Source organism: Pangasianodon hypophthalmus, chromosome 2 (genome assembly GCF_027358585.1).
Source record: "Pangasianodon hypophthalmus isolate fPanHyp1 chromosome 2, fPanHyp1.pri, whole genome shotgun sequence".
Classification (NCBI taxonomy): Eukaryota; Metazoa; Chordata; class Actinopteri; order Siluriformes; family Pangasiidae; genus Pangasianodon; species Pangasianodon hypophthalmus.
This window is the reverse complement of record NC_069711.1, coordinates 20,290,117-20,312,133: the sequence shown is the minus strand read 5'-3', so window position 1 is coordinate 20,312,133 and position 22,017 is coordinate 20,290,117. Positions and strand designations below refer to the sequence as shown.

At 37.9% G+C, this 22,017-nt stretch overlaps 1 protein-coding gene across 4 annotated transcripts in view; it reads left to right on the top strand.

The window, feature by feature from the left end:
• Positions 1-22,017, top strand: part of pex5la (peroxisomal biogenesis factor 5-like a) — a 70,026-nt gene that overhangs the window by 30,196 nt on the left and 17,813 nt on the right. Inside the window, exons 2-8 of one of the 4 annotated variants that reach the window (XM_026917418.3) lie at positions 7,018-7,122; positions 12,404-12,515; positions 17,656-17,850; positions 17,941-18,058; positions 18,183-18,276; positions 18,759-18,788; positions 21,871-21,966. In XM_026917418.3, coding sequence (XP_026773219.1) covers positions 7,018-7,122; positions 12,404-12,515; positions 17,656-17,850; positions 17,941-18,058; positions 18,183-18,276; positions 18,759-18,788; positions 21,871-21,966 — 750 coding nt within the window. Of the gene's footprint in view, positions 1-7,017; positions 7,123-12,403; positions 12,516-17,655; positions 17,851-17,937; positions 18,059-18,182; positions 18,277-18,758; positions 18,789-21,870; positions 21,967-22,017 lie in introns of all 4 variants that reach the window. The other 3 variants (XM_026917411.3, XM_026917435.3, XM_026917428.3) reach the window with 3 other exon arrangements.

Here is a 22,017-nt window from a genome sequence, read left to right as displayed (position 1 = left end):
TACTGAATTTCTAATGTCGCACTTGCAAAAAAGACAACTTTTTTAAGGATCTTTTACATCAGGGCCTAAAAGTGTTTTAAAACCCAGATTAAAAACATACTTATGTTATTTATAATTCTCCAGGTCTTTTATCTTGCTAAATATACTTTAATGTAAATTCTTTACCTTCTAAAAAAATGTCGATTATTATTAGACAACCTTCTTTATCTTGAACCTCTAAGTATAGAACAGATTGTCTTGATGTTAAAATATTCGCTGTAGCAATTGAGACATCACTGTTGAAGAGGAAAGCAAGCAAGGACAATTTAAAGTTAGTACATTGTGAATGCAATCTTTCTGCCACATTTGGCATTGTTCTTCTGTGACAGGTTAAACACGGGTGCTAACTTTGAATGTGTTAGAGAACTCTTTTAGTACTTACAGCTATATATAGCTTTGTAGTGGGGGAACATGTACCAAAACCATGCAGAAAATATTATTGTTTAAGCAATCATGAGATGATTTCTTGAGCTTAAAAACCTCCACCCTGAGATATGCACATGCATGTGTGAAATCCTTCCTTTTCATCTTCCTGTTCATTAAACAAGTTAAATGTGTGTGCACGCAGGGTATCACCTATAGCTAGTTAACACTAAAAGCACAAACATTCACATACAAGCAAGCTGCACCTTAATTATCACTTTCTTTGGATGTACAAGCTGTAAAGTTAAACGAATTTGTGCTGGGCTCAGTGTAGTTAATAATTAGATCAGTTGATTGAAGTGCTCATAACACGTGGAGAAAAAATGCCATTTTTGTGAACATTGTTTGTGTTTATTCAATGTGATACACAATTCTGTCTACTGCCACTCGTTAGTATTGGACATGACCATTGCTGTGTATGCCAGGCTGAAGACAGCTGGTTTGTGAAGAGGGAGTTGGTAATAAAAACGTCTTGTATACATATTCTTTCTACTATATTACTGTGTTTCTTTATACATATACTAGTTTCCTGTGCAACTATTACTATACTACCTCTTATTATTATCTCTTACTACCTCTTATATTATTACCTCTTCTTCTGCTTTTGTTGTTGGGTTTTGCATGGAACAATTACTGGTTTTACCAGAGGTATAAACTAAAGAACCTTTTACGTTGCTAAACTTTTCTTGTTTCTTATAGTTTAAGTATGCTAACACAATAAGCCACGAGAGCATTTTTGCCAACATAGAGACTTTTAGTGACTTTATTTTAAAAAAAAAATAGCAACAAATCTTACATTTATAGCATTTAGCCAACACTTTTATCCAGTATGACTTATAGAAGTGCTTTGAAGTCCCTATCAATAAACATGTCTTCGTAGTGGTTCACTAGATCAGGGACTAAGAGTACCATCAGTCTAAAAACCCAACTGGGAAGGTTAGTACTGTATGAAATACTGCCAGACAACAACACTTTCTTAAATAACAAATATGTAATCTAAGTATGTATTTCATGAAGAGGTAGGACTTTAATCTTCATTTGAAAATTGCCAGTGACTCAGCTGGCTGTTCAGACAGCCAGGAGAAATTCATTTCACAATCTAGGTGCCAGGACAGAGAAGAGCCTTGATATATGTCTTCCTGGCACCCTGAGAGATGGTGGGTCCATTCAAGCAGTGGTAGAAGATCTGAGGGAGCGTGGTGCAGTGCGGGGTGTGATAAGTGCTTTAAGGTAGGAGGGCACTGGGCTGTTTTTGGCTTTGTAAGCAAGCATCAGTGTTTTAAATCTGGAAGCCAGTGGAAGAAAGCAGTGAAGGTTGGAAACTTGGGGAGACTGAAGTCATGCAGCTGCATTCTGGATTATTTGACAGAGGTCAGGTGGCGCGCAGAGGCAGACCTAGGAAATTGTTAGACCCAGGAGCGAGTTGCAGTAGTCCAGTCTTGAAATGACAAGGGATTGAACATGCATCTGAGTGGCCTGTGAATAGAAGTGGCCAGATCCTCATAATGCTGTAAAGGAGAAAGCAGCATGAATGAGTCAGCTTAGTGACGTGAGGTGAGCAGAAGAGATGGTTGCCTATGATTACCCCAAGGTTGCATGCAGTAACAGATGGTGAGATTTGAGCTATCCGGTGAGATTTGAGCTATCCAGTGAGATCACAAGATCTTGACGTGGGGATGCATCACCAGGGATGTACAGCAACTCAGTTTTTCTGGGATTAAGTTTCAGACCTGCTGAGATCTGTGTAGAAGCATGAGTGTCTGTGGGTGAAGAGGAGAGGATAATGTGAGTGTCATCAGTGTAGCAGTGGTATGAAAACCCCGGTATGATATCCCCTCCATGTCATCTGATAGCAACTTCTAGAGCAGATGTAAGTGACTGTCCTGCACATGTTACAGCTCTCCAGCTCACATCACAGCTGCTGTATTTTAATATGCAGTGATCAAAACGAATCAATAAATAAGCAAATTAGTCTATTAGATCATCTGGCAACTTTTTGAACATGCATTAATTACTTCCCCCTGAAAAGAGGGGGCAACACTACATGAGCGGGTGTGTGTTACAGTGATTTTATCATGTGTAAAAGGGGGTTTAAGGCACTCCACTTCAGGTCACTGTAATAAAAAAACCTGCAAGTTGCTTATTCTTCCATGATGCAGTGTAGTCTGTTAACAGTATGCTTTGAATGCTGAGGAACACAACAGGCAAAGATTAGGGTATTCTATGGAAAGAACCATGGCTTTATTGTTTTAACGTCTGTCATATTAATACAGAATTCAATTATTGTGATGCAGTCTCAGGTTTGTGTATATTGAGGATTTAACAGTGGCTCAAAAAATATGAGTTTACAGCCAAATGTATTTGTGCTGCCTAGAAGTTTGCCCTGTGTTCCTAATTTCAGAATTTCTGGAATTCTGACAGTCATTGTGTATGCCAGGCTGAGTACAGCAGTTGGTAATATTAGTCTCAGAACATGGTTTGTGAATGTTCAGATAAGAAAAACAGCTCAGCAACTTTTGATGGCAGAGTGCAAATTGATTGCAGGTCATATTTACTATATTACTATATGTTGAAGAGACTGAGACGAGCATATCCCTTGACCCTTTCCAATCTTACTGTGTGTCTGTAGGCATATTTATAAGATTAAGTGGAAATGGAGACACTTTTTGTATAACAGTTACTTTGAACGCTCTACAGCACAGTATATGTGACATTGCAAACTGTGAACTACTTATTCATGTACACATGTCCTCAGAGGAAGCCTTAAAAGGGCATTACATGAGAGAAATCTGCTCTGTGTGGAGCTTTTCACAAACACCTAAAGGCTTTGGATGGTGAATCATTCCTCCATGTGGAGGGGTTGAGGCGGACGACAGGTTCTTGGATGAACTACTGCATAGTGTTGTGCAAGGACATGTCCTAACATCTGTCTCTGTAGGCTTCATTAAGAGCTCCCTATTCGGTTCAAGACAGGCCATAGCTCTCTTCTCCTCGCTGTCTCAGTGCAGTGCTATGCTACACACCACACCTAATGGCTTTGGGTCTTGAACCCAGATAATTTATGGCTTGTGCAGCATCAGAGCCATTTAACATGATTTCTCTTTCAGGCGGAGCATCAATATGGCATACAGAAAATGGTGTGCCAGCAGCTAACAGCCATTATCCCCACTGCTGTTACATAATCCTGGGACTACATACTGACCAAACACTGACCAAGCAGCAGGCATTACAGTGCTGCCAATTCCTTTCTCACTGTGGGCCTGTTTTTAAAGCTAGAAACTTACAGACAAAATAAAGAAAAAAACAACTTAAGTTAAGTGTCTTAGCAAGATGATCGGCCTCCACAAGTGGCCAGTACATCTTTAATGTACCTTGGCATATGATTATACAAGTCTCTAGAACTGTACCGGCGGGATGAACACAATTCTTCCAAATAATATTCTCTCATCCAGCATAAGTCCAAGTCTTCCATAGGTGTTCAACTGCGTTCAGATCTGGCAAGTATGAAGGCTATAGCATAGGGTGTACATCATTTTCACACTTATCAAACTATTAATTGAATCATCGTGCCTTGTAGAAGGGGACAGGGTCATCCTGAAAGAGGCCACTAGGGTAGAATCTATCCATTAGGATAGACATTTTTCATCATAGTATAGAGGTGATCAGTCAGAAGAACTTTGTATTGATTTTGAATGACAGTTCCAAAACCCACACCGTGCCAGCTAAATAAATAAAGACCCCCACAGTGTAATAGAGCCACTATTTTTTTCTTTTTAATTTGTCATCCATCTCTACATCAGACACTTAAGTTCAAAAGCTACATCAATAGATATGCAGGGAAAGTTATCTGCAAGAAGAACTGCATTACGATGCGCCAGGCTAACTTGATTTCTTGATGGCCCATTCAGATTATTAAAATTACCAGCATGCACTTTGTGCCTCCAAGGCTGCCAGGACTAGTGCTTTCTGTGCACCCGCTCTGCAGTTATGTCTTGGCCACTCCCAGTAAAATAAAAGCTTACCTTTAAATCCAAAGGAATTGGGTGATAGAAAATGCAGCTTGATTAAGCAGTCTGCATTCCATTTGAAGAAATATGCTGTAAGCTGCAATATGATAAAGTTTTTCGGTTATATACTTAATGTAAGTTTGACCTAATGTGATAATATACAAATATAACTTAGGCAAAGATTCAAATAAACATCTAATACATTATGAATATATTGAGAGTAATAGGCATGAAAAGTCATAGTTGTGATAATCACATTAATTTGCTCTCTCTGCACATTTGTCTCAGTTAAGCGTTCTGTAATCCACCCGCATTAATTGGCTGCCAGCTATAAAACAGCACTTTAATACTAAAGAGGTACACAACAGCTCCTAATCATAATAACGGAGAAGCAAGTCAAGTCACTTTATTTGTATATCACTTTTAACAACAGACATTGTCACAAAGCAGCAAGTCAAAGGAAAAAAGGTTTAATTATTCATGCATAAAGTGCTCACAAAGAGATCTCCAGTACCCTTTGTACCAACAATGTCAGAAGTAAAGAAGCGTAGCGTGGACTACTCGTGAGTATTTATGAAGGGAATAAAACATGACGGGGCGTGCCGTTATAGGAAAATAATCAATAATCATTATCATATAACATCGATTAATTTTTAATAACAGGATGGCACAAAGTGTTTTATTCCTCTTATATCAAAGCAGTTTACCAACTACTACAATTTATAAAAAGCATCCACAAGGCAAGTCTCTGTGTAAGTTGTTGTTATAGAAGCAATAACATATAAGAATGAGTGCATTTATATAAACCTGTGCTTTGGCTTACAGCCAGAACTATTGAAATACTCTTCTATACTGCTGTTATAGAAAATTAGCCAACCAGAATGGAGAATTCTGCAGCACTGTGGTATAATTTATAATATTATACTTAGATATTTAATATAGCCCTCAAATTGCATTCTGTAATGTATTTGTATTTATTTTACACTGCTAAAAATGCATATTTCAGAGTGAATATTGTGGCACTGATTCTGGGTTTAAATAAAATAAAATTAAATTCCTGTTATAGCACTTAGAAAAGACTGCTGTAGCAGATCCAGGTCTTTAATTAGTAAACATGTTTATGAGTTAAAAACGTAAGGCACCTAAGGCATTGCTGTGTTAGCATCACATTTTTACAGGTTTACATGGCAAACAATTAATTTAATTAATCCAAGCATTCTTCTTCAGTTTCAAATTAAACCAACTGATCTACACTTTTTTCTGCTGTGCTGTTGCTGTATGGTAATGGCCACATAGGAGATAAAGTCATATCATGTTGAGCAAGCAAACATTGTCTGCCCTACATTTACAGCATTTAGCAGATGCCCTTATCCAAAGTGACTTACATCTGCCCTACAGGTATAGAGTCCAGAAGAGTTGATTTTGCAGATTATTTGTCCTTGTAAAATGGTTTTACTCACACTTTGGCTGACGTGGTTTGTGTGGATACAGGTGGGTTTTAAAAGTAAAAGCACCAATTCTTTATGAGACCCAAGCCTAAGATGATACACAGACCAAAGGTCAAAGATGGTAAATTAGCTGTAGAAATCTAGAGACCGAGACTGACTTAATGTTAAATCAGCAGTAAATTTATTAAAAAGGAAAACAAGTGAGTTTGAGTTTTAATTTGAATCCAGTTTAATCATTTTGGGGTAACTTTTTCATCTATACTGAGAGGACAAGTTCAGTGTACTGCCAAGACATGTTTTGTGTGAGATAGAAAATATATTTTTACCACGGAAATGCAATTCTCACAACATTTAAATCTAATTTAAATATTATATTAAGTCACTGTATAACTATACACAGATGAGTACAAATCTTTCCACCCCCAATGTTTTGTAGGTTAAAAAAGGAAAAAAGTACCCCCTTTTTATAAATTTTCTATAAAAATATAGATTAAAGTGTTTCCTACAGAAAAGTAATAATACAAAATATAAGACAAATATCATCAGTATAATATCAGTATAATAAGAAGCAGAGATTTGCCGTGCACTCTGGCAGAGTTTATATCTGACCACTTTTGTTATTTTCTGTTAGGGTCATCTGTGAAACCCAACACACTAAATGTCTTGTTAAATTTCAGTTAAATTTCTTTGTTTTTCTTTATTTCTTTTAGTTAAAATGCTCTTTACAGTCAGTGACTTGGTTTTCCAGTGTGCATATTATTTGTTCTCTAGAATAAAGGTTGGTTTTTTGGATCAATTTGATACTCTTACATAACCCAGCTTTTGAATCAGTCCGATTCCTGTTCCAAGGGTGATGGCTGAGTTCAGAAATGACTGACTTTCTAGACTTCTCAAACTAATAATGTAAAGCCTGTGGATGATAAGTCTGTGGATGTTTGTATCACTGCTCCGGCCCCTGCGTCAGCAGTCAGAGTGATGTGTGTGAGGAAAGTGTGTGTAATGGGCAACATTAGAGAATAAACACCCTAGGAGGATTAATATACTGGAATAACTGAACATTTTTGTCCTGACACAAGTCATTGTTGATTTCACTGTTGTAGGGGAAAGACTCTAGGGCTGCAGATAAGGCCGTTGCCATGGTCCTGAAGGAGATACCCAATAAGGCGTCCCCAGAAGGCAAACCCCTCCTCACGGTGACCAACAAGGTGGGCAGATCTGTCGCAGCAACGCTGAGGGTCAAAGGCCTCGCCCATTTGGATTGGATTTAACCAATGGCAAGGCTTTGACCATCCCATTTCTAACCTCTACTTTAAAGCCTTTAAACTCATAATATCTGTCTCCCATCAAAAACTCACTGACCAATTCCCACATGCTGTTTTTATTTCATTCTGAGCTGCTCTATGGGGTTTAAAACGGAGCTCTTTAGTATGTTCACATGTACGTTATCTTAGCTGCAGAAATGGGACTAAGTGGATGAGTTTAGCTAGACATAAGCTGTATCTAAACTTACTTCTACTAAGCACAACTTTGTCACAAGGTGACAGGCCTGTTCCATAATATAAGCGGTGAAATGAAATAAAAGGAGAAATTCACAGAGTAGTACTTCACTGCCTGGCATAATGGGTTTTTTACACCTCATAAGCAGCTAACCTTGGTCTCCGTTTCATTCTATAGTTGTGTACGTAACAGCATGAAATTCTTTTCCAACTTCCTTAGATGTCTAAGCAGTCTCTCTTGTGTATGTGTGTGTTATAGTGAGTTGCTTTGCTTCTCTGTGCCTGGTCTGGGTCTAGCCATTGCCACCCTTGACTTGCTTGTGTGTTTCCTGTGTGTTTGAGTCATTTGCTTTGTATAATGCTTTTTAAACTTCTTATATGCGTGTGCATGTAGGCGTGTGTGCAGAGCTCTTGTAGGTATCAAATGCGTTCATTCAATTTGTGTAATAATACATGTACTAGCTTGATGTTTAATTGAGTGGAGTGCACTATTAATGATTTATGGCATTTTAGTGTGTGCATGTTACAAATGTTAAAATTTATCTATGTGATATTTAAATGTTTGTATATCAACATCTTGCCTTTTGCAAATGTAATTAGAAATTCTTAGGCTTTGTAAGTGGTCTGATTGTTTGAGTTTTGTTTGGTTTGAATGAATTACCACAATGTGGATAAAAACATGTGGTATTACACAACTCAGTACTGGTGTCAGGCTTATATTGACACGTTTACATCAGGTCTATATTTTCTAAAACACTAAATGAAACACGGTTGGGGAAGGAAAGTCAAGCAATGCTGGAATTTTGACTTTGTTAAAAAGTCAATAGAGATGTCGACCTTTAAAAAAAATCAATACAGAACAGACAAGGTTTACTCATAAACCTCTAAATCATGAGTGTTATAATGTCTGAAGGTGTTTCGTTTTTTATTCCAATCACCAAACAAATTAATATCAGTCCTGAAAGACAGGAGGAATGCTGAATGGTTAACTTAATTTTGTTTCAAAGATAGGAGAAATCAGGTAGTTTAAGTTTCACCATTGAGATAGGAAGGTAAGGTAAGGTATTTTTTAGGAAAATCAGCCCTGCTGAAATATAATAGTCATGCATTGCAGGAAGTAAATTCCTGCTGTTATCTAAAGCAGTGTAATGATTGTCTCCTTAACCCCCTCTCCTGCCCTGCTGGCCCCATCTCTGTCCCTCAAGACTCCTGCCAGCTTCACTGCTCCTGGTTTCCCTTGACAACAATATCTTAGAGATGGCAATAGGAACCACACTCAAGCAACACAATTAGCTGAGCTTTTCCATTACATAATTCTGGATTTGCTCGTCAGCATGTGTAAACAGCGGGAAAGAGTACTTTGCAGGGAATAAGAGGAAAAAAGGTGCAAAATGATCATCTGATTTCACTGAGAGGCAGCAGAAGGACACGTCCTCAAGAAAATGCCTCTTTAGGAAAATGAATCAGGACAAGTTCCTGTAATTATTATACAGAGTAGAAGCTAACATTATTCATGCTTTTGTTGGGCAACATAGGTAATTAAGTGGCCTTTCACTTCCAGCTAGATTGTGTAGTGGGTGGAAAGGGTAAGCAGCATCATTATGCACATTATGAGGCCCACTGGCAGTTAGAGTTGTGAAAAGACACAGCAAGACAGGACATCAAAAGAATGTTTCTTGTGTAATCCCAGAAGAGTAAAATTTATTCTAGACTAATTAGCCCATCCTAATTAAATACTTAAGTATATGACCTTGATGCCCCCACATCATGCACTTGAGTTTGTGAATGCTAGCTCATATCAGGGTGTTTTTGGGTAAGTTGCCTAAAGATGACATTTGTTTTAGCACTTCCTTATCATTCACAGTCCCTCATGATAAATATTCACACATGTCCTTCATATTTAGTCATCTTTCTTTCTTACACTATAGTTTGTTTGGATGCAATCTAGCTCAATACTTTACACCTCCTGCTCGTTTAGCAGCTGGTGAAAGCCCATTTCCATTCAAACTACCATATGCTAATTCTCAATGAATGGTGATGTTTTAAAACACAGCCTAATGTTGAGAGAGATACAGGCCACTACGGAAATGTGTGTGCAATAGCATCCTGTAGTCTAGAAGCTTTGGCTAGTCTAGTTAAGCCAACATTGGAAACAGTCTATTTTACAGATTGATTTGTTTGCTGTCGTTTTGTTGGTGCACATCAGCATATTACTGGGGAGTTTGCAAAGGTAGTTTGGGTCAGGCAATACCCTTGGCCGATACATAACCATACATTATACTAATTACTTTATTCAATTTGGGTATTAAGCTCCTGTAGCATAACTTATTACCTACACTCTGTCGTAATTTTAATTCTTGACGTAGTCTGGCGAATTAGATTTTCTGATTTATTGCGGTTTGTGTAAACATCCCTGCTAATCATTAAGGTCCTGTTCCAAATCAGGATTTCAGCAATAAATAAGAACTAGCTCTGTTTTCTCTCCATTCAGAATGTGAGGTTGAGCAACCACTAGGTTACATCTAACTATCTGCTGATACAATGATACAATGAACCATAAGCAAATAACAGTACTTTTGCCAAATTACAATGAGGCTTGGAGTTATTTTGGTTCAATTACTAGGACAAGCCTTGTCCTCTTAATGATTGCCATCAATATTGCCTGTCCTTTTATATTTATATTCAGTGCAGAATGGTTTTAATTGAATACAGAGAGAAAATGATCTAATTAGATAGCATAGTTCTAAAAGACTTTCTCTCATATTCCTCTGGCAATTAGAGGATGAAGTTAATTTTTTTTAAATGATACTGACAGATGCAGAATACAAGTGGCGCTCGCAAGCAGTAGTGATTTATCTATGAAATATCCAGCCTGATTCTGCTACAACTATGCTATACATAACATGGTACATGAAATACTTCCACATGAAGAAATCTATCCTGTAAAATGATTTTGCTTTTGAAGAGGTCATCATTTCATTTCCACAGACTGGTGAAATACTGTACATAATTTGTTTACAACAGGTCCATAAACCCTACTAGACATATGAAACGTCTCCATATCTTCCTCTCCAACATGTTGTAACTGTAGGAGTTCATGTGAGGAAACCTGAGGCATCCCCAGCAGCAAAAAGCTACTAGCAATGCCAGAGGCGTGCAGCTAAAAATATGCTACCAACAGGGTTTTATACTATTTAGTAGTATTTAGTAGAATGTGGTTTGGATGTGTCCACAGTCACTACTGCAACAGCATTAAGTGACTGCAAACTTATGAATTTTTACTGTTTGTGCTTCAAAAAAATAGCTATAAAAGAACACATAATAAATTACCTGAATTTGTTATGATCAAAATAAGTCATGTTACAGTGTTACATGTCGTCAACAGAGTTAGCAAATTCCCCATTTACAAATGCACAGACATGCTAGCTGGCTAAATGCCCATCCCTTGTCTGGGTATGCTAGCTAAGCTGTTTTTCTCTCACTCTCACAGGGATTGTGAATGCAGCGCAACAATAAACAGGCCTGAATATCTGTCTGCTGCATACTTTAATGAGGTTTTATGTTGAGAAAACATTTACAGTTAAGTTTAATTCATCTTGCTTACTCATCCATGAGCTGACATCATATAACATTACAGCTTGTGCATGTAAATTGAGGCATTGAATGAAATGTATGTAAGATGTGATCTGAGCAAAAATCATTTGAGAGTTTGGAGGTAACACTTAAATAATAAGCTAGTGGGCTACATGGAAAGAACAAATAGTGCTGTCAATGGATAACAGAGATTTAAATTAACGTTTCTGTTCAGGACCAGTTAAGGATGTTTATGTTTCTGTTTTCATTCCTTGAACCAGTATGAAATCCTTATTTCATTATTTCATAGTTCAAAATGTATGATACGAAAATACAAGCTCCAGGTTTGAAAACATCATTACATCTTTGGTGAGATTTGATTCTAATTGCTTCTTCAGAAGCAGTAATCTAAATAAAAGCCCAAATAAGCTTTGGGATATAGAAACAATCTATGGGATATAGAAGGATCTCCAATGGGGTGAGGCTTAATAGGCTAAAAAATTTCAAATCATGCTCACATTTGTTTCTGAAACACACAAATACACTAGTCTGTCTGTTGATGTTAAAACTGAGCTACAGAGCATGGGGATGGGATCTAATGCTGCATGTGAGTTATTGCCTAACCAGCTGGTAGACACTGAATGTCCAGGACACCAGATGCCTTACTTCTCTCTGCAGCATAACATTATAATGCAAACACAACCAATTCATGCATCAATGGATATGGATTTTATTTTAAATTTAAAACATTTACAGCATGTCTTCAGCAGCTATATAGAAAATATAGGGAGGGAAAAGGTGAAAGACAGTTTCACAAAAGAATTAGCATCAGTGCTTTATAGGTTTATCCATCTTTAAGACCCAGAGCCGAAGAAGATAGAAGAAGATGACGGCAATGCACTCACAAAGTCATTGCACTGGGTTAGTCTAACAGAACAGTCACCATGAGAGCTGGATGATGATTGATGTTTTTTCTCAGTTCTTTGATGCTGGACTCCCTGAAGGCCAGACAACCTTTCAGATATGCACGTACTTGTAAGATGAGAGTCGTAAGGAATAGCTGGGGGACATCATCTTAATTACATAAACTTTACACATGTGCACTGAAATGCCAAAACCATCATGTAGCTGTGTTATTTTATTTTCACTCTGTCAGCAGAATAATTAGATAGGACTGTTGCAACTTGGCCTTCAAGGAAGCAGCAAAAGCCTATATTAAGCAGAAAAGGGATACAGGAGTCATGTTACGCAACACCAGGACCAAAACTGGGAATTGGAGGTATTATCTGTAAATAGACCAGAGTTAGAATGGGACTGACGAATCAGAAAGTGTTTGCACTAAGGACGCAGGCTACTTTCACCAAAATGCGCATTTATGTAGATCTCAGTGAAATTTTGCACCTGTTTTTTTTTTCAGCTGGTGAGTGAACAACAAGAGAGCCGTCCCTTGCTGAGCCCCTCCATCGACGACTTCTTGTGCGAGACCAAGTGTGATGGAGCTGCCCGCCCTGTGACCTCCAACACAGCAGGTAATCGAAAAGCTGACCTCCTTCCCAACATGTCTACCTCCAACCCTCACTCTAAATGTGCATGAGCACCAACCAGAATAAACACCTTCCCTGTAGGCCCAGCAGAGGCACCAAACAGGAGGACATGCTCCTTCAAGTTGATTATTTATAAATGTATATAATGATTCTTCATTATTTAGCCAATTTATGGCATATATATACATATATATATATATATATATATATATATATATATATATATATATATATACACACACACACACACACTAATCAATACTTATTAATATTTATTAAATAGTTAGCAATTTCCCTGCAACTACCTCAGCCCGATGTTGCATTGCATTGCACATAAAACTGCACATATCTGCACTTTATTCCAAAAATAGTCCATACTTTTGCTTCCATCTGTTTTTATATCTCTTATATTATCTTTTAATATTTTTCCTTTCTCTACTTGTATGCAAGTAAATTCTATTTTTCTGTCATGGACAGTCGTAAAAAGCATTTCACTGCACGTCATACTGTGTATGGTTGTGTGTGTGACCAACTGAATTTGAATTTATATAAGCACTTCATAAATATTTTAATAATTCTGAGACTCTGAGACAAATGTGTATGACCTTATACAAGTGAACACTCAGTGTGCTGCCAAAACATGGCTAAATGAATCTAGTGCTAGAAACGTGAGAGCTCTTACTTTCAGACAGACCCATTATTTCAAGTACACAAAAAGACTAAATATCTGTATTTATACAGTCTAGCTTTCCTCTTTCACAAGATACTTAAGACATCTACACCCATTGAGGAGACCCTTTGCTGTTAGTCTCTAATTGTGCATACATCTGGAGAGGCCTCTATCAGGGCTCTAATTGCCTCCACTTTTCATTTAGAAGATCCTTCTATTTGCAATAAAACAGCAGTCTGTTACTCTACAATAAAGACTGGGTGGTACTCACTGCAAAGAAATGATTCTGTGGTGGCGCTTAGTTCTCTCTAAAAAGTACAAGATGCTTGTTTAGAGAGCAATATCAGGAGCTGGCTATTGATCTTTATATGGCTGATCTTTATGTGATTATGCTTTGAATATTGGACAGCTTTTCATTCTTTACTCTAATGCAAAATTGCATCATGTTTTCATAAAGAAAGTCTCCTTTTTGACTAAATTCCCTTACAATTGCTTCAGTAACCCCCAGGTGATACTGCTGCATTGTATGAAAGTGTGATCTCCTCTCTTGAGGAAATCTTACCGAGACCGAAAGCAGGATATAAACAGCTATAAACAGCTGAACATCTGGTCGCATCTGCTTAATTAAGAAAAACCTCAGACATGGCCATTTTATTTCTCCTTGGGTAACAATTAATATTTTCAATCTCTAGGGTCTTCTGAATATTATTACAAAAACAGCTGCCATAGCAATTTCATGTAATTTAACATATGCATCACAGAGGAAGGTGATATTTTTTATTACTTTTTAAACAAGTGACAATCTGTATTTGGCTTAGGGACAAGATCACCAAACAGAAAACATCAATTTTGTTTCTGGTTTGCTTCAAACTTACCCCTGGGAAATACATGTTGGTACCTTGTGGTTCTAGACTTTTCTCACTCACCATTTTTCCGCAATGTTGAATGTCATATTAATGTAGAAGTAGGGAAGACAGCAAACACTGGATTCAAAGTTCCAGAATGCACTGCAGCTACAGTATATGATGCAGATGGCGCCTCGAGTTCTAGTTTGTAAGGAATGACACGCAACACATCACCAAACTACAGACGCATCTTGTTAAAATGCACTGTTATGGCAAAGACTCAGCTCGGTTAGTTAGCAATCTATTACATGACGAGTTTGATGGTGTTAATAGTGGTATTAGCATGAAAAGTGAAACTTTAAACGTGATCTGATTTGAGCAGTGTACACAGATAAGGAAGTGAGAGAACCAGACAGACTATCACTCCCTTTAGTTAGAGATAAAGGGTGGGCTAAATCCCACTGCCACCATTATCAGCAGGAAGTCAAACAGAATTGTGGGTAATGTAGGAAATAATTAACCAAAGTGAAACTAGAACAACATGATGACTTATCAATGACTAGAAAAGCCAACTCAGAGTTACATTACAAAATAAATCTTGGACACCACTGAAAACAACATGTTGATTATAAAGATTAGTACGCAAGTTGTTTAGGGTGGATTTTCCTTAGTAGGACCTCCACATAATCAGATGGCCTAGCAGCATTATCAGAAGGTCCCGATGCCAAACCAAAAGAACAGGTGTGATACCCTGATATTTTCAGTCATCACCAAGCAGTCACTCAGCTGTGGCTATAAGTACATGCTTTTTCATTTCCTCTTTGTGATGGAGAGGATTTTATGTCAGCCATCTAAAGGGTGGGTCCTCATGTGAAGGGTTCAACCATCCTGTTAATGGCTGTGCCACTGATTTCTACTGAGAGTGATGAGAATGGGTATAATAAAGGTCTGTAGTAATTTGTCATTTTAGAGGAGTGGAGGACCTGAATGAATGATGCTCCAGCTTCCTGTTATTACACTCGCCGACAGTGTTATGCTGTCTATAAGGTCGTAATTGTCTGCAGTAGGGACCATTGGTACAGGCCTATTCAGACTGTGATGAAGCAGTTTAACAAGCAAAACTAGGATATTATACATTTTGATTAGTTAAAAGTGATTTGGAATGGCCATGTGTTGACCTATCATCTGGTATTAAGACTCAAAGATGGTTGGAAGATTTGTTCAATAGTATCATTTTGGCTAGTAGGGGAGAGTCTCTAAATACAGCTTCACTATTACATCAATATACAAGTGTGTCACCTCCTTGTCTCTTTGAAAAATCCAGTGGGATATGTTCACTCTTGCTGGACTTTGGAATGTTGCTTTTTTTAAATCAGAATCAGAATGTTTTTACAGGGTGTATAAATAATTTCTTTTGGTGCAGTGTCACACATAGTACAAGACAGCACACCAACCAAGATATATTTGCAAAAAATAAATAAATAAATAAATAAATATGGGCCAGGTAAGTATTTTTCCTTTCCTGTTCAGAAAATGAAATCTGTGAAGTTGTTACTCACATTCACCATCCATTTTAATAGGAACACTGTTATGCCTGCTCATTTATTCAATTATCCAATCATTCAATCATGTGGTAGCAGCACAATGCATAAAATCATGCATATACAGGTCAAGAGCTTCAGTTAATGTTTGCATCAAACATCAGAATGTGGAAAAGTGTGATCTCTGTGACTTTGATCGTGAGAACTCACAACAGCAGAATACAACATCGGGTTCCACTCCTGTCAGCCAAGAACAGGAATCTGAGGCTATCATGGGCACAGACTTATCTAAACTGGACAGTTGAAGATGAGGGAATGAAATCACCTGGTCTTTTTCCAGTCTTTAACTGACCAGTTTCGGTGAGTCTGTGCCCATGATAGCCTCAGATTCCTGTTCGTGGCTGACAGGAGTGGAACGCAATGTGTTCTTCTGCTGTTGCAGCCCATCCAGCTCAAGATTTGATGTGTTGTGCATTCTGAGTTGCTTTTCTGCTCACCATGGTTGTGAAGAGTGCTTATTTGAGTTACTGCAGACTCCCTGTCAGCTTCCTGCCAGAACAGTCTGGTCATTCTCCTCTGATCTCTCTCATCAGGTTTTCAGCCACACAGGATGTTTTTTTTGTTTCTCGCACCAGTCTGTGTAAATTCTAGCGACTGCTGTGTGTAAAAATCCCAGGGGATCAGCAGTTTCTGAAATACTCAAACCAGCCCTTCTGGCACCAACAACCATGCCACGGTTAAAGTCACAGAGATCACACTTTTTCCCCATTCTTGTGTTTGATGTGAACTTTAACTGCAGCTCTGGATCTGTATCTGCCTGATTCTATGCATTGTGCTGCTGCCACATGATTGGCAGATAACTGCATAAATGAGCAGGCATACAGGTGTTCCTAATAAAGTGGACGGTGAGTGTATCTCTACAATAACTGTTAGCATAGCTTTCAGAGTTTATGCATGCTGCTTCTGTTTGCAAGATTATGAGAAAGCATGAGTGCGACCTGCAGTATAGTAATAAAACCTGTTATAAATGTAAAGCATCTTGCTTCAGAAGTGTCTCAGACTGTTATGAATAGCGAAACTTGGAGCACTGAGACAGAAAAGTCTCTTGCTCGTATAAAGACTTTTTAAAACCGTAGAATCACACAAACTATTGAATAAATAATGTAGAGTAATGAATGTATGACGGTTTATGGTTGATTTTCCCTGATGTACGTGTAAGTTCACAGCATTTTGAATGGTGCTACTATTGACTCCTTTTGGTTTCAGTAAAATATGTTCAGTACTTGCTTACAATTGAGAAACATGAACTTGATATATGAAGCAAACGTATGTACTGTATGTTATGTGAAAAATAGTCTGTAATTAAAACCATCTTTGAGTAATTTTACTCAAACCAAAAATTGTGCTGAATCTCCCCTACATGGATCAATTCTAACGATCAAAATACAGATTGACTGTTATACACCTTTCAAAACTGTTGTTCTGCTGCAGGAAAAGAAATAAAATCAAAGATAATGTAATTCCAAGCCCTCTGGCTGTCGGATCCACATGCTGTTTTTTGATTACAGTGACCACTCATATTGGTGAGTGCCCCAAGCCATAGCAGCTAACAGAGAACGTCATAATTTCTTGTTCCTTCCTGTCGACAGTCACATGGCGCAAATACTCAGCTTCATAATGCTGCAGTAATGTGCAGACATTTCTCTGAAACAAGGGCTTTGTTGAAGAAACATCCATTTGCTTTGCTATTATACATGTGTACTAATTAACAGACAAAACCCTGTGCTTCTGATATACATCAGCTATTGTTTTGATTGTGATTCTGTTGGGTTTGCTTCATTCAGTACATAATGTAAAAAAATGAGTTGTTCCTAAGATTAGACATTTTAATTAGTTTTTGTTCTCCCAAATTAGCCAATCTCCAGTGTAGCAGCAGTTCCCCTCTCATCATATTACAGTGCTGCTAATTTTGGGAGGGAAACTGTGATATGCTATTTGGGGTGATGAATAAATGAGGTCATCCTAAACTTCTGGAAGCTATTTAACATATTCACATCTCCTGTTCCCAGTGCTGTCCTCTTCTCTGGACCTGCTAGACCTGAGTGAGCCTGGTGAGAGGAGGAACAGTAAAGACAGAAAGAGTTCCATGTCCACCAAGAGCACGCCTCATAGAAAGAAAGCAGATGAAACTGAGCTGATACAAGTGGATGTTGAACAGAACAAACCCTGCTCTCGTACACCTGTGAAAGATTCTCTCGATTCAGGTATCCAGGTCAAGGGGATGAATGTGTGAAACCTTTCAATAAATCACTTGCTATATCTTAGAAATGTATCTGGTTGAATGTTGGCAGCAGGTGTTCCTTCACCGCTGGAGAAATGGGAGGAACTCAATCCTCAACCAGAGAGAACCGGTAGCAGGAAATGGAAGCTAGACAAAAGAAGGTCGTCCAAAAATTCTGGAGATTTTGCTTGGTAAACCTCTTCTCTACCATATGTTCTGAAAAGCAACAGGTGAAATGTTTCTATAGGGACGAGTAAAGCAAGCATCACTATAAACACTGTCTTATTGCTTCTGTCCCTTATGATACACCCAAAGGTCTACTGACAGCAAAACGCAACCCGATACAGCCGCCAAGAACTCATTAGAAATAAATTACAAGGCTGAAGCAGAGACATCGCCTTCCACTCAAGTAAGCTTGTTATTATCTACATGTTGAAAGTATCACCTCTGCAACAGTATTTACTAAAACTCCGGTGTTTCGCTGCATGCATTAATTAACCAGAGATCACTGAACAGAGGTGGGTAGAAAAGCCATGATCCATAATAAACTAAAAAGAGGAAAAGAGTAGAATTACATATTAGCTGAGTCATATTTTGTGATAATAGCACCAAATTCAGTGCTATTGGACTTCTAAAGAAGAATTTTTCTCTCAAGTATTAACCATAAACAATCAACTTCGATGGAATTAAAAAAAATACTCAGAAAAGTATAAATTATCTCTGCAACGGAATATAAATATGATGTTTTCCTACCCACCTCTTTGTCAGAAATACTGCACTTTAATCTAGTGCTTTTTAAGCTATGCTTTAAATGCTGTATTATACTGTAAACACATGTAATTATATGTGCTGATTAATTATCTGCTAACTCGTAGAATTCTGTCATTACAGCTCAACAAGCAGTATATTAGTGGAAGACATGTAAGCCTCTCTATGCTTGTTTGTATGACATGCTGACCGGTATATGCATTTGCACCATGCCATGCCAACAGCATCACCACAATGTTTTTTATTAATTAAAAAAAGGACTGTGTCGTGCCAGCATCAGTTGAAATTTAAAAAAGCCTTATTAATCTAAGTGATACTTTGCATCCAGTCTTTTTTTTTTGTTTTGTTTTTTTTTTGTGGTGCTACAGGGTACAAATGTTATGCGCTTGTGTCCTCATTGGAGCATGCAGGTCTGCTGGGCTGCTATTCATGTTGCTACAGCATCTGTTGTTAGATTGATAGCTCATTAATTATTCAGAAACTTCTTCCTGTGTTTACTACAGTATAAGGTGTCCACTACAGCAAGTAAACTACAGGTCACACTTTAACGATGCTCTAGAAGGCACATTTCATACTGTCATGTATTTGTAAAGTATTGAATGATGAAAGTGAATTTAATCAAAATCAGTTTAAATGAAATTGGTGGCACAGTGGGAAGTCCAGTGTTTCTCACTCTTGGTCCTGGAGTACCACCACCCTGTGCATTTTGTTGTTTTCCCTCCTCTAACTTGGTAATTTCAGCCGAGTTCAGGCTAATTAGTTGCGTGCAGAGTAAACATCAAAATGGCCATGGCAAGGATACTCCAGGACCAGCGCTGAGAGACAAAGGGTTAGTCCATCTGTTGATTTTTAAATTGTGATACTTGTTCTTCAGTTCATCAGTCAATTGTGTGACAGTTAAATATTGGCTTTGACTCAAGCGCATTCGTTCAGTTGTGTCCAAGTTGGCTTCTGATTTTTGACCCCTGCAAAAGGAGTCACACTGTAGGGTGGGGTAGGGCATAGTCATTATGACTTCAGAGTGTAACACAGCCCCCCACCCCCCCTTTTGCACTGACGTACTAGTTTTTGGGCGATACATACGTATGAGGAGAGAGTTGCACTTTGCATAGTGTCGCACCGCACATAAAGTTTACGCACATGGTACAATGGTACATAACACCCAAGATTTAACATAAAGTTTAGGCGCATGGTACAATAGTACATAACACCCAAGATTTAACATAAAGTTTAGGCGCATGGTACAATGGTACATAACACCGAAGATTTAACATAAAGTTTAGGCGCATGGTACAATGGTACATAACACCGAAGATTTAACATAAAGTTTAGGCGCATGGTACAATGGTACATAACACCGAAGATTTAACATAAAGTTTACGCACATGGTACAATGGTACATAACACCCAAGATTTAACATAAAGTTTAGGCGCATGGTACAATAGTACATAACACCCAAGATTTAACATAAAGTTTACGCACATGGTACAATGGTACATAACACCGAAGATTTAACATAAAGTTTAGGCGCATGGTACAATAGTACATAACACCCAAGATTTAACATAAAGTTTAGGCACATGGTACAATGGTATATAACACCCAAGATTTAACATAAAGTTTAGGCACATGGTACAATAGTACATAACACCCAAGATTTTTTGCTCAGAAAGCGACCTATTTGTACCTGAAACCAAGTGCAAATACGTTCGTATATCTGGTCTTCATTATTTTGTTCATATATAAAAATCCAGCAATGACAGTAAGGGAATCTGTTGGACATTAAGAATGTGCTATAAAATAGAAAATGGCATAACTGGCATTATAAAAGTTTCCTTTGGATCTTAGGGAGCTTGCCATGAGGGGCCTTTTGCACAGTAGTTGCTCACATCAGTGTAAGTCTTGCATGATTGGGTTCTTAACAATGAGGGGCCACAAAAATGGAAAGGGCAATGTTTAGGGTAATTGTTGCTCTGACTCAGAGTTTGATGGAGCACATTAGTCATCAAGACACAGGCTAGGGTTACAGCATGCTAAAGCGAGACTGATTGTCTGCTCAGAGACCTCCATTATAACTTCCTGAAATCCATTTAATACCTTAACCCTGGCAATTGATGAATGTCCAATGAGGCAGGTCCAAACCACCCCCTCCTGTGCTCTTTGTTCTGTGAGACTTACTTATACAGAAGATTGAATTCAGGTAGCAAAGGTCTGCTTTTGATAGACAGGGGTTCTGTTTAATTTTAAAAGGGATCTACACTGCAAAAAATGATGTAAATATCTTGAGTATAGGTAAATTGAACTAATATTTCTATTTATTTGATTGTTTTTAACCAAATATAAGGTTATTGAACCTATTTCTAGACATTATTGATCATTTTCAGCTTGAAATTATCTTATTCTTTTGGCAGTTGCTTTGCTTTCAAGTGTTTATGTCTAGAAAGAAGCAAAATTATCTGCCAGTAGAATGACAGTTTTAAAGGTTGACATTAGTAAGTTTGTATAGAATAGACTTATTCATCTTATGTTTATTACATAATAATATCATAATGAGAAATATTAAATAACTTTTTAAATTCATTTTATTTTTACTTTTAATATCAGAATGACAGAAGATTCAAGGACTAAGGGACAGAGTAACTGATACTGAAATTGAAAGTATAAGTAATCAAGTTGCTACCGGATGTTTTACATGATTTTAATGTAACTAAAATGATTGATTTTAAAAAGCTGTACAGCAGTGAGACAAATGGATTTTATATAATGTTTATTTTTAGGCTGTAGGTTATATTAGGGATTTATACAAGCCACTGCAACATTTTGTGTTCTGTTTTTACGAAATTAGTTGCTTTGCTTCACATGTAGCATGCCTACCCGTGTGCTTCTCTGAAATGTCATGCCTTTTTCCTGATTCAAATTAAAGATAAAGCTATGCAATATTCATACATGCACACAGAGAAAATGTGCAAATGTCCATTTACTGACTGCGGCATGTCAGCATGTCAGTTCAGGGCCAGTTTAAGTCGAGTGGCTGATGAAAGGATGTCAGAGGAAGACAGCGGAGTGTTTGAGAGGGGCGTGAGTGTGATCTGTTAATGCATCAGAGCTCTGCAAGGCCAGAGTTTTTTCTTCTCTCGGAAGGGAAGGACTGTAGAGGTTTACCCACATGCTGTCTAACTCGTGCTGTCTATTTGTGTGTGTGTGTGTGTGTGTGTGTGTGTGTGTGTGAGACAGGGCCGACTGAGCAAAGATCAGAGGTGGGGTGGAGGGCTCCTATCCAGAAACCAGTCCCTCGAGGAGGAGTTTGAGCGTGCCAAAGCAGCAGTGGAAGTAAGCCATAAATCCAGATAACTCCACAGAAAAATGGAGTTAGTTGTCTGA